Genomic DNA, 12,614 nt, shown 5'->3' with positions numbered 1-12,614 from the left:
CGTTGCACCACCTTTGTTCGGTGGCTGCTGGAGGGATTGGCTGCAGGAGGCTCTAGCTGCTTTCAGCTTTTCCTTCAGAAAGCTGTTTTGGGGGAAGCCGCTATCCGCCGACCTCACAGAGGATGAGCAAGTTTCAGCGCAAACTTTCCTTTGCTTCAGGAACAACGATCAGTTGGTTGGAACCAAAGATATCTCTGTCGAACCACTTCAAAAATGGAGCAGCTCAGAATTTCCCAGCAGAGATAAACAAGCCAGCATCTGTCAGAGAGGAGCAGTCCATTGCGGAGCCCTGCCAGCTAACAAGGGTAAGGTAATGTGAAAATCCTCTTTCTGTGGGGAATTTTTGAGGACTGCCCAATTGTGTTATGTGAAAATGGTTTAAATGCAATTCTTCTCGTACTTTTCAATTAGCTGTGTTGGAGGATGAGTGAGTGCAGTTGCAGTAAATTAGTTTCATAGCTTGATTTTTTTTTTCCCAATGAATTTTGCAGCTTTCTCTAAATAGCTGTCACAGGGAGCCAACTGGGACAGTAATGCCAGGTGTTGAAAAAGGCAGTGTTCCTTTGCATGTTAATCTAAAACAACTGGAAACTGAAGTGTAGGAGACCTAATTGGAATTCATGACACTCTCAAAATAGGCCCAAGAAGTGCTACCTATGTAGATGAGAGAAAAAATTGCCACTCTCCAGCTATTTAATCTTCCCATCTTTCTTTTTCAGCTCTTTCTGCATGTGTTTTTTTTTAATATGAGCAACTCTCATTGCTCAGCTTCTGGGTGGCTTAACGTTTCTGAAATACACCTGCAGTCTGTACCATTATAACTGTCAAGAATATGAAGTGCAAAATATTCAAGTAAAAGAACAGGATTATTTAAGATGATGTTTTTCTAGCTTGATGTAGGGAACTGTAATTATGTTTTTTTCTATACCAATTGGTTTCTCAGCTCTTTACATGAGGCTGCTATTGTGAAAAGGTCACGTGTGGCTGTATATCTCTGCAGCAGCATGTTTCACTTTACTATCTTACAGCAAAATGGTAGCTGAAACATCTCCAGTCTTTTAAGTTTTGTGGGTCTAATTGTCATTAAGTAAACAAACAAAAAACCCAACATCTGCAAGTGAAACCAAGCAACATATAACCAGGAGTTTTCATAATGCACCTCTTTGATTCCTTCCCCCTTCTAATAATTAAGGGTGTTAGAGCTTAAGTGCTTAATGTATGTCACTGTCTGTAGTTAAGGCATGACAAGGATTATCACTTGCTGTGGATGTTTTCAGCTCCCTTGTTTTTGGTAGTAGAACAGTGTAGTGACCTTGGAATGGACTCACTCATGTGACACTGCACAGTTTGTCAGGTTATGGGCTCTGTGAGGGATGTGGAACTTTGTGCTTTCTGTCACGGTCGGGTGCTGGGGAGTTTGCCTTGAGCTGATAGCTGCTGCTCCAGGGGAAGGCCTTAGGGCAGATACATATTGCTGCCATCTCGTGGCACTTAGGGCACCACCCTTCTGTTTCTGCCTAGCTGTTTGTCCCAGAATCGTAGTCACCAAGGTTGGAAAAGACGTACAAGATCATCCAGTCCAACTGTCTACTTATCACCAATAGTTCTCACTAAGCCGTGTTCCTCAACACAATGCCTAAACGTTCCTTGAATACCTCCAGGACTGGTGACTCTGCCACCTCCCTGGGCAGCCTATTCCAGCACCTGACAACTCTTTCAGAGAATTATTTCCTAACATCCAGTCTGAATCTCCCCTGGTGTAACTTGAAGCCATTCCCTCATCCATCACTAGTTAAAAGAGAGAAGAGGCTGACCCCCAGCTCACTACAGCCTCCCTTTGGATAGCTATAGAAAGCAATAAGGTCACCCCTGAGCCTTCTGTTTTCCAGACTGAACAGTCCTAACTCCCTCAGCAGTTCCTCATAAGGCCTGTGCTCCAGACCCTCACCAGGATGTCCTGCAGACAGCAGGAGAAGCACCCTCCCTTCTGTTTGGAGCATTCAGCTGTCCTGCTTGTGGGAGGGTGGTTGTTAAAATGGTTGTCCTGTTATTTCTGACAGTCAGCTTGGGCACTTCAGTTATAGTAAGACACTCAGTGTGTGGAAGAGCATTGGAGAGGTGTCATCAAGATGGCTGGAATTTCTGCTACCTTTTGCTTTGCTATTTTTGTGTGTATGTTTGAAGTGTTTGCTGTCATGTTAGCTCAAAAGCTTACAGGAAAGCAGGTCACATTTGCTTTTTTCTGACCTGTTTGAGAGATGGTGAGAAATCTTAGCAAAAATATTCTGGATGAAATTTGCTCCAAGTTGTCTTAATATCCTTCTATGTTCTTCAGTAGTTATCTTGGGTGAAAATACTGTTGTATAGTTCTTTGCAGGGATTTGGTTAATCTCTTGTATCAGACATGGCGAGTTGCAATACAAGGGGAAGGACTTCTTGGATACTGACATGATAGACACATCTTTGAGCTGATGTTTATGGCTCTTATTCCAGGAACCCGAAGAAATAAATCCAGATGAGGAGCTGGAGGACCTCTGTGATGATAAAGAAGATGATCTAGGAGGAGTGGAGGAACAGCGCAGTGTTATCTTGCATCTCTTGTCTCAGCTTAAACTTGGCATGGACTTAACAAGAGTAAGTAACTCAAGTGTGAAGATGCCTCTTTGAATGCAGCAGACTTAAATGGACTGTTTGATCTCATGGTTGAGACACTCTTGTCTTGCTTATTACAGCAGAGTTAGTTATGTGAGGTTAGTTGCCTCTGCAGGGAAGAAGACTGATAATACGCTCTTATACTAAAATATTATTTCTTGGCACAGCAAAAGATACCACTTCTATTTTTTTTTTTACTACAGTAGTGGATATAAATGGGAAAGTGTAAGATCCTCCCCTCAAAGATAGAGGGTTAGCCTAGTTTATTATCTCTGATAGATGCTTGTCCTATTTTCTGTGGTGAGAGAGACAGCAGGCTCTCAAGCATGTTGGCCCAGCTTGCATGCTTTTTCTCTCTATTAGACAAAACCTTTCCTAACCTCCACTCTAAACTCCACTCTAAACCTTTTTGTTACTGGGGGGTACTCCATCCCTTTCAAACACTTCCATCTTAAGAATACAATAAGCAAAAACTTTCCCTTGTGAATTGCTTTTCTGGGATCCATGATCACTCTGCTTGTCTCTTTACAGAGGGACAGTAAGGTTTAGTCTAAAAGTGCAGTGTCCAAAACAAGACAGAATCCTCCACCTGAGAACTTCCCTTAGGAAACTGCCTGCCTTTTCATTTTGCTGACTACAGCTTTTTGCTTTATTTCAGGTGGTTCTTCCCACATTTATTTTAGAAAAGCGATCATTGCTGGAGATGTATGCGGACTTCATGTCCCATCCAGATCTCTTCATTTCAATCACAAATGGCACCACCCCTGAGGAGAGGATGATCCGCTTTGTTGAGTATTACCTCACTTCATTTCATGAAGGCCGCAAAGGAGCTATTGCAAAGAAACCATACAATCCAATCATTGGGGAAACATTTCACTGCTCTTGGAGGATGCCCAAGAGTGAAGTAACCACTGATGGTGGCAGTAACTTCTCTGCTCACTCCCCCTCTGAGCATGTAACTTTGTCTAAAGATCTGGAAGGCCAAGCAGAGTTGGACTACTACACAGTAAAGTTTGTAGCTGAGCAGGTGTCCCACCACCCTCCCGTCTCAGGGTTTTATGCTGAATGTGTAGAGAGGAAGATGTGTGTCAATGCTCATGTCTGGACAAAAAGTAAATTCTTGGGAATGTCAATAGGGGTGACTATGGTTGGTGAAGGTAAGTGTAATGTTTTTCTTTTATTTGTTTTATCTAGTTGTTAAGAACATGAACTTGAGAGAAAATCCAGTGTTGTGCATCTCTGGCAGAAGTGCAGGTTACTTCTGCTTGGTAGTTTTGTTTCAAAGGTGTTTCAGATAAATCTTTTTGCAGATATTTTATTTGCTACCATGGGCTTTCAGGCTTTTTTTTTCCTTTAATCTCACATCTGAGAACCTTTACATACAGTCACCTGGTGATTTTTATACTTTACAGAGGGCAGGAGGTAACTGTAAGTCCTCATTATAAACAGCAGGTTTGAGAATAGGTAAGCTTACTCTTTGCCAAAGATCAGGAGTACGTTGGAATTCAGTTTTTGCCTTTTGAACAAAAGGGCAGTAAGTATAAACTGGTTTTTATGAATGTTTCCAAAGCATTGATTGAAATAACTTATACCAGATTTTCATCAAAAGTAAAGGTTCCTCTTTTTGCATATGTTTCACTCGTATTCCTTTTGAAGTTTCAATTTTCTTCAGCTACAGAAATTAGATCCTCTAGGGACAAAGCAGGTAATTTCCATTTAGTAATAGTGAGACAGGATTGCCCATCTTGTTTCCTGTGTGTTGCTCAGCAGCTGGGGACATCCAGGTTCAGGTATTTGGCTGTCAGCTGGATACCTGCATGGCAGGGTTATGGAAGGCACATCTCAATGCTTTGTCTCTACCGTGTGATTTCAGAAGTGAGCAGCTGCAGAACTATGAGACAGTGGCAGCCTTTTTACATTTGACTGAAAAATATGTTGTGTTGCACGATATTGTATTTTGTGGACAGATATTATTAGGATAAATCTCATTTCAAGAAAGAAACAAAAGTGTGTGTTAGATTTTTACTGAAGGCATTAACCTCAGTATCTAGATTCTGTAATAAACACTGCTTTTGTTTTTCTTTGGTGTGAAGGAATGATGAGGAAAAGTAGTCAGATGTAGGCTGTTTCAGTAACTTTCTTAGTCATTTCTAAAGCAGTGCTCATTTAAGGATGTTTCTTTGCACAGGTCTCCTAAGCCTCTTGGAGCATGAGGAGGAATACACATTCTCTCTGCCCTGTGCGTATGCTCGATCAATTTTGACTGTTCCCTGGGTGGAACTGGGAGGAAAAGTCAACATAAACTGTGCAAAGACAGGATATTCTGCAAGTATTAACTTCCACACCAAGCCCTTCTATGGTGGGAAACTGCATCGGTGAGAGCACTGTTTTTTTTGCTGTTCTTCTACATAAGTTTGTGCTCTAGAACTCCAGCAGCTGTGTAACTGCTGTTTTTCTCTGTGCTGAGTAAGTGTTCCAGGAGTCTGAGTGTGAGTCTGTTCTTGTTATCAGTGAATACTTGAGATGTTACTGTGCTCTGAAACAATGTCCTAGCTGCATCTTGTGATCCTCAAGGAGCAGTGAGGTTACGTTTAAAGGCAGTGAAGAGATCCCTAGTTTCTGTCTCTCAGCCCAAACCATTGGGAAAAGAGGGCTCCTGGCTTTTTTTCCTGACTGCTGCAGATTCCTTGCTACTGAAATGAGCTGGTTAGCATGCTACAGGATTTAAAACATGCTCTGTAGTTAGTTGTGTGGCCTTGAATTGTTTCATTTGAATACTTCAGCAGTATTGTATGGAAGGAGTCCCCAGTTGGATTTAATCAAAAGGTAGAAACAGTACTGAGAAATGAATCCTATCAAGTTTAAGCAGCTTGAGCAAAGTCTTTTACTTTTGTGACATTTCTTTCCCTGAAGACCAGAACATTAGCTCTTGTAATGGTGATTCCTCATGTATGCCCATAAATGAGAGACTAGCAGATAAAAGAAAGACCACCAAGGGGAAGTTGGCTTGCAGTTACTTCCAAGAAATTTGTATAAACATCTGTGCACTTGGTACAAACCCTTTCAGAACTCATCAGGAGTGGTGTTTTTGGAGATTCTTACAGTAAGGCTGCATGCTGTAACATTGGCCTAGTGCTATTGTAATGACAGCAAATTAAGGAGAAGAAAAAGCATTAGTCACACACAGTGTGTGGCTGCAGAGTGTTTTGCTCTCAGCCAATTACTTGGACAGCACTTGTTTAAACCTTTTCTTAGGTTAAATAAAAAATAACTGGGAAAAAGTACTTCTTGAATATTAGGGCAAGGATCTACTTACAGCTTCAAACAAAACAAAAAAACACCCAAACCTTCATCTTGCAGTGCCTTGTCCCTTACGTTCCCATACATGCTTTGAGTTTACCTTGCAGCCAAAGTTAACCATCTCAAAGACATCCAGAGAACTGAAGCTCACACGCGAAAATGCTACAAGTGAAACAGAACAGAAGTGACATGTCATTTGAGATCCTTGTCTGCATTGCTTCCAATGCAGCTTCCACTTTCCAGTCACTGCAGTAGAAATTGAGCCATAGGATGCATTTTTTTTTTTTAATGCTGGTTAAATTTTGGAAGATGTTCTACTTGTCTCCATGAAATTAGTGGGTGTAGAGGTTTTGTTAGGCAGGTTCATTCAATGTACTGCAACTATTGGAAATCTGATGCAGTAATGATTGACCATTGCCACAAGAATTGCTTGGTGGGGAAGCAGCAGCGTTGTCATGGTTACACTGAGTGCAAGTAAGTTGCTGTGGCAACGTTATAGATCTGTGTTCACCCTTGTTGCCAGACCTCAGCTGGGTGTTGCCTGCTTGGCCCTGTGCCCCCTTGGTTTGATCAAACAGAAGATGATAGTAACCTTGAATGGGGATGCGTGTATCAGTCACGCCAAGCCTGCAGACAAATGCTCCCAGGCTTTGTCAGTAGTATTAGTTTGGGCACATATCGTGTTCTGCAGTGTGGGAATGGTTGTGTCATTGAGTAATACGGTGGGAGGAAATATGGGTCACAACAAAGAGTTTAATTTAGCAGCTCAGCGCTGTGCCTTGTAATGCTGCACGAGTGATAAAACCTTGTTTCCTCTAAGCTGAGTAGAGACAGTAATTTTATGATTGATATTAAAATACTGGGTTGCCAGTGCTCTGCTGTCACCACTTGGGATTATTTAAGAGCACAGACTTGTGGAGATGTGACTGCACAGTCTGACCTGGCTGCTTTCTGGTGTCCTATGGATTCCTCCTGGAGGAGGATGAGGGCTTCACCCTGGCAGCACCTTTAGTGAGGTGTGAGAGTCACAGGGAGAGAAAGCAGTGTGAGGGGAAGGCTGCTTGCCTTTAGCCTGCTCTTTCCATTATTTTTAGAAACTGCTACCCACTGGTTGACTTCAGGAAGCATGCATGTGCTCTTACTGCTCTTCTTGGTCCAAAATTTGGACAGATGTTTCATCATAAATGACCTCGTGCCGTGCCCACAGCATGCCCCACGTGTTCCCATCACATCCAGCACCCAGTATCCTTATGCTGAGGGGACTGGGAGCTGGAGAGTGCTGTGCTGTTTATTGTCTATAATGCAGGTAATCAGTTGGAGCTAGAGATGGTGTCAGCCATCAGCACCTGACGTGTGAGATCACATCTTGAGCATTGCTTGTGGAGTTTGCAAACTTTGTTTCCTTTTCTTCAAGTTCTACTTGAGCTGGGCAGGTAGCAGGATACAGTCTTTGTAAAAAGCTTCACTCTTTTTTTACATTTTTAAGTCAGAACTACATACTTGATAGGATATTCTTCAACTGATTGTTACATACGTTATGCTGAGGTTGAGTGAGTAATGCCATGAGCATCTCTGACCACGGTCTTTTAAAAATCATGACATTTCCCAGAGTCACAGGTGAGGTGAAGCAGAACACGACCAACACAGTGGTGTGCAGAGTGCAAGGGGAGTGGAACAGCGTGCTTGAATTCACCTACAGCAATGGGGAGACAAAATATGTGGACTTGACAAAGTTGTCGGTGACACGGAAACGAGTCCGGCCCATTGAGAAGCAAGGACCATTTGAATCCAGGTAAAATATATATTTTTGCCTGACCTTTTTTGAGTAGTGTGGTAAATGCCTTGGGGAAAACCATGCAGCTGGGCCGTTCCTGCTGAAGGATGGTGCTTAGAGAGAGCTGCCTGCTGAATAACACTTCCATAGCAACTTCTGAAGGGTGTGCAGGCAGGCATTAGATGGGCACAGCTGAAGCCTCAGCCTTTTCTTATCTGCTCCTTACTGCTCCTGTAGGTGTGAGGTTCAGCCACAGGCTTCTCACCTGCATTGCACCATGGCGCTGTCTTGTGCTGGTTTGTTGTGCAGAGAGCAATTCTTTTGGAAGGACTGCGTGCAAACGGTTCTGTCGTGCAGTTTGATGTGGTGAGCTAAGGCAACTTGGGAAAACTAAAGTTAACAACTTGGTTTGTAGGAGGCTGTGGCAACATGTAACAGAGTCTCTGCGGGATGGAGACATTGATAAAGCTACAGAGCACAAGCGAGCCCTTGAAGAACGACAGAGGAATGAAGAGAGGCTTCGTGCTGAAACAGAAACTCCTTGGTGTACTAAATACTTCATTAAAGAAGTAAGTCCCAAAGTAGCTAGGTGGCAAAGGCAGAACTAGGGGGGAAGCAGGTGCTCATATGGGTGTGCTCTGTCAGAACAGTGTGTCTGGCCTTGCTTCTTACCATTCAGTTTCACGGGGTGCATGCTGGTCAGGTGATGTGTGAGCTCCCAGGTAAGATTTACCCTTTGTTTCCCAAACACTGTGATTGTTCAATTACTCTGTAATTAAATGTGTGTCTGTTTTGTGGCTGTCTCTTTTGTTGAGCACTTCCCCACATCACGTGGGAAGTAGCTTTCCTGGTACGTGGTGTAAGTAGGCTGCCACAGTTAATGCCTGAAGAAATTAATCAGCAGCACTAATTAAGCTCATGTCCATAATATAGAGACAAAATATTGTTAGCAAGGAAGGAGAAGGTGTTCACTTTCAACTTTTGAATTTATTTCCTGGCATGTTAAGTTTTGGAGGGAGCTTATAGGTTGAGCCATTGAACAGATTCTGCAGTAATGGTATTAATATTATGGTAAGGCTTTTACAAGTTGAACTGCAGGAAGACAAGAGGCTACTGCTACGGTAACTTTGGAATAGACATTCCTTGTGATGCAGGTGGTACTGTACCCATACTGTTTTTAAATGTAGCCCAGAACGACTTGATTTCCAGGAGGACAGTAGGGCTGTGTTAGAGCTGGTAATAGTCGATTGGTCGTCCCTTTGCTGGTGTGTTGGTTTAGCTTTTTAATGAAATCTGGATTATGGAGTTGAGAAGAGCGGCTTTCTGTGTGGGTTAATTGCAAGTGTGGTCAGTTCCCAGAGCTTAGCTGTGGCTCAGCTGGAGTCCTGCATCCTGTGAGGTATGCTCAGTAGCCTGCAGCGTTGATCTGTCTTAATCTGAGCAAGCTAAAAGTATAAGCTGCATCCCTTTGCTTTTTCACAGCTGCCCTGTAGTAGTTGTGCAAGAGATTTCTGCTGGGGCTGTGTATGTGTTGTAACTGTATTTTCTGTTTAAACTGCAGGGAGATGGCTGGGTTTATCATAAACCCCTTTGGAGAGCAGTCTCTGCCATGCAAACTCAGCAAACGGACACTAACTAGAAAAGCTGCTGGAAGATGAGTGCTCCCGTTTGTGATGTTCTTTCTCTGTCTTTCAGAATGCAGTAATCGCACTGAGTGTCCCCTTTTTATATAATAGTGAAAGCTTAAATGAGCATAAAGAAGTAAACTAGGGCACTTTAAAGCTGTTCAAAACAAGGTCATAGAGACAAACTTGCCAGGTACACATTCAACCAACTTGCTTTTTTGTACGATGCAGAAGATTTTATCTGACTTGGCTAGGAGTCTTCTAAGTAGGTCTGTCTGATTGCAAAAGCTGCCTAAGAGAAGGAGGAACTGTTTGGTTTTCAGAGTGACACGGGCACTCTTTTTCTACATCAAGCTCTATTTAATAACTGAAATATGCTCAGTACCCATGTAGACAACAGCAACCAAAAATTGCTGCTTTTATGCCCGGTGTTAGACCTTCGTTGGCAAAAACACAACTGGAGAGGTGCTTGGAAGATGTGCCTGAAATCAGTGTTAAGAAACAACTGGATCGTGGGAACTTTTTCTTTGGAGAGAATGCGTGCATGCATCGGAGGAGTATGGAATATATGTAAAGACTACCTTTCTTTTTTATGGATTTATAAAAGCAATTAGAATTGTAACCATGGAGAAATTTTTCCTCTGAAGCATTTTAATATACTTGAAATAATTGACTTGAATTGGAAAAGTAATTTGAATGCTTTTCAACTCCTAATTTTATTAAATCTTTGAGTAACTTTTTTTTTCCCTCCTGTTGTAATGTGTTGAGGTTTGGCCTTTTCTCTTCCACCTTCCCTTCCAAGGACTGAGGCTTTTGAACAGAACAGAATATACACAATTTTGTATTTAAACTTCTCTACCCATCTGATCATCGCAGAGGTGAAGTATCAGTGTTACAAACTGTCCTTCGGATTGTTTTGGTTTTTCTCCTGTGGTGTTATTCAGAACAAAGCAGTGAAATGTGACTTGTGAATACATGGACTATAGGCTTTGGTTTTTCATCTTAGATATTACAAAAAGCTGATTGTGCTGAAGACTGGGTATTGATTTGAAACACAATCTGGTATCAGGAAACTGTATTCAGGTACAAACATCCTTTGTTTTTTATAACTATTTTATTGAAGTTTAAGAATTGCTGGCAATTAAGATTAGTACTTATTATGGCTTTCGTTATTGTTGTAACTACAAGCTACCTTAATTTTTTCCAACAGTGGTGCCTTACTCTGTTTTTTCTTCTGATGTAGTCTTCCAGTCAGTGTATATAACATTATCTGCCACTTCCCAGCCATGGCAATGGCTGCTCCTGATCCATCCTCATGAGAACTCACAGCTTTGTGATCTGGTAAGATGTTTTCTGCGGAGAAGATACAAGTGTAAGAGTGCATCAGAAGGTTTAAATAATCATGTTAACTTTCAACACAAACTGTAAATTGTGCAAAAAAAAAAGTTGGATTTATGCACAACCATCTTGATTTTTTCTTGTATTATGATTTTTTTTTGCTGTGAAATGCACTGAGATCTCGATGCGAGTCCTAGTCCCTTTGTGAGAATTGGGGGTGGGGATAATAAAACTACAAAACGATTTGTTTGTTCTGTTTGCTTTACCTTGGGATCGGGTGGCCAGGAAGAGTAGATTGCTGTCTTTTATGCTGGAGATCTGTCTGTCTGGGCTTGTGCTGGCCCTTATAGCAGGATATTTTGGCGCTGTGCACTTCAGTAGTAACTGTTTTCTGCAGCAGAAGAATGTGGTTTAGACCCTGCTGTCTTGTTGTGGTATTCTATACAATTACCCTGTCTTCATTTTGGATACCTACTGGGCATCTTCATGTTCAACCAGGAATAAAAAGATACATGAAAACAGTGGGTCTGGTTTCTCCTTGTTTCTGGGGTGTGCTCCTCAGGCAGTTTGAGCACTTGGGGTAGGAATCACGGTAGCAGCATGTTAGCTTCCTTGGCTCAGGAGTTCTTTGGTACCTGGACCAAGTTGGGGTGGTAGAGGGAACGAAAAGAAATTGGCAGCACTGCATGTTTCCCAGTAGATTTCTCTCTGTCACATGCCACGTACTCTTTAAATAAACAGCAAGGGTGGTGCCAGGTCCAGCTGGTTCCTGCTATGATCACTGCACCATTAACAAGACTTGCTTCCCTGGGTTATGCTCAGCAGGTAAAGTTGTCCGTATTAGAATGCAGACCTATGAGACTCAGCTGCTGTGCTCTGCTTAAACGTTGACTTGGGAGTTTGTCAGGGTGATGGCTGAAAGGCTCCCATGTTCACCCTGAAGTGATCTGTTCTTCGTGTACTATCAGCCAAGTTTTCCTCTTCCACCCTCATCTGGTATGCCTGTGGTTTCATGCTGAGAAAGCTGTTACTAATTTGGTCATGTAAAAATAGACCGAGCCTGATGAAATAGTCTTAAAGATTCATTTTTAACATGGGGATGCTGCTAGGAAAAAATAAGAAGTTCCTTTGCTCAGATGATCACAAGAACTGGAATGAGTTTGTGGTGTGGATTTAATAATGATGCGAGTTTCTCCTGGAAACAAAGGATGGAATTAAAAAAAATAGCTTAAGAAAAACCTATCCACCAAATGTCCTGCTCAAATGTTGGCATTTATTGGGGTTTTCTAAGAGCTGCAAGTGCTCAGCAGACTAATGTGTATTTTTAACACTGACCACATTAGATTCTCTTGCATAACTGCTGTTGTTTCCATCTTGTACCTTCTGGAGTGATGGGAAAAGAGATCCCTGCTGCTCCTCATGTAGAAGCTTCATAGAAGTCTGGTGTGTTAAATGGAGAGCGTGGCAAAACGTAGGGATTTAGGCTTGTGTTCCTTTCTTTATGGCTTGATTGAGCTTTATTGAAGTTGAGTAAAAGTTCCTGCTGGCCCTTGGTAATTCAGAGCTCTCTGAGACATCAGCAGACCTTGGAGCCCTCCTCAGGGGTACTGGGTTCACTGCTGCTCAGGGAAAACTGGGCATGATGTGTTGCTTGTCTTTAACACGTATGTTCAAGCGTGTGATCCAGAACGTGTGATTGTTGACATGGTTCTGGTGGGGGAAAGATGAATACATAAATGGAGTCTGGAGTTTATTTTCAGGAAAGCCTCTCAGTCTGTTCCTGTCCCTGTGCCTGAAGATGTTGTTTTGAGAAGAATATTCATAGTGGAAGTGTTTGCATTCAATGGGAAGGAAAGAAGGACTGGATAGCTAAGAGGGAGTTTGGTGTTAGAAAAGCTGCCTGGTGCCCCCATTCCTCCTGGGCA

At 42.3% G+C, this 12,614-nt stretch overlaps 1 protein-coding gene across 1 annotated transcript in view; it reads left to right on the top strand.

Annotated features, from left to right (window-relative positions):
* The window catches only part of OSBPL11 (oxysterol binding protein like 11), a 30,954-nt gene extending 20,022 nt beyond the window's left edge, over nt 1-10,932 (top strand). Inside the window, exons 7-13 of the mRNA XM_065751156.1 lie at nt 160-305; nt 2,494-2,634; nt 3,311-3,809; nt 4,841-5,027; nt 7,562-7,744; nt 8,142-8,295; nt 9,288-10,932. Coding sequence (XP_065607228.1) covers nt 160-305; nt 2,494-2,634; nt 3,311-3,809; nt 4,841-5,027; nt 7,562-7,744; nt 8,142-8,295; nt 9,288-9,365 — 1,388 coding nt within the window. The 3' untranslated portion in view covers nt 9,366-10,932. The remainder of the gene's footprint in view (nt 1-159; nt 306-2,493; nt 2,635-3,310; nt 3,810-4,840; nt 5,028-7,561; nt 7,745-8,141; nt 8,296-9,287) is intronic.
* The last annotated feature ends 1,682 nt before the right edge of the window (nt 10,933-12,614 follow it).

Source organism: Cyrtonyx montezumae, unplaced genomic scaffold (genome assembly GCF_038088225.1).
Source record: "Cyrtonyx montezumae isolate F1298 unplaced genomic scaffold, pur_monq_1.0 scaffold_7, whole genome shotgun sequence".
Taxonomy (NCBI): domain Eukaryota; kingdom Metazoa; phylum Chordata; class Aves; order Galliformes; family Odontophoridae; genus Cyrtonyx; species Cyrtonyx montezumae.
Note: the sequence above shows the minus strand (reverse complement) of the source record. Positions and strands in the feature narration are given on the sequence as shown.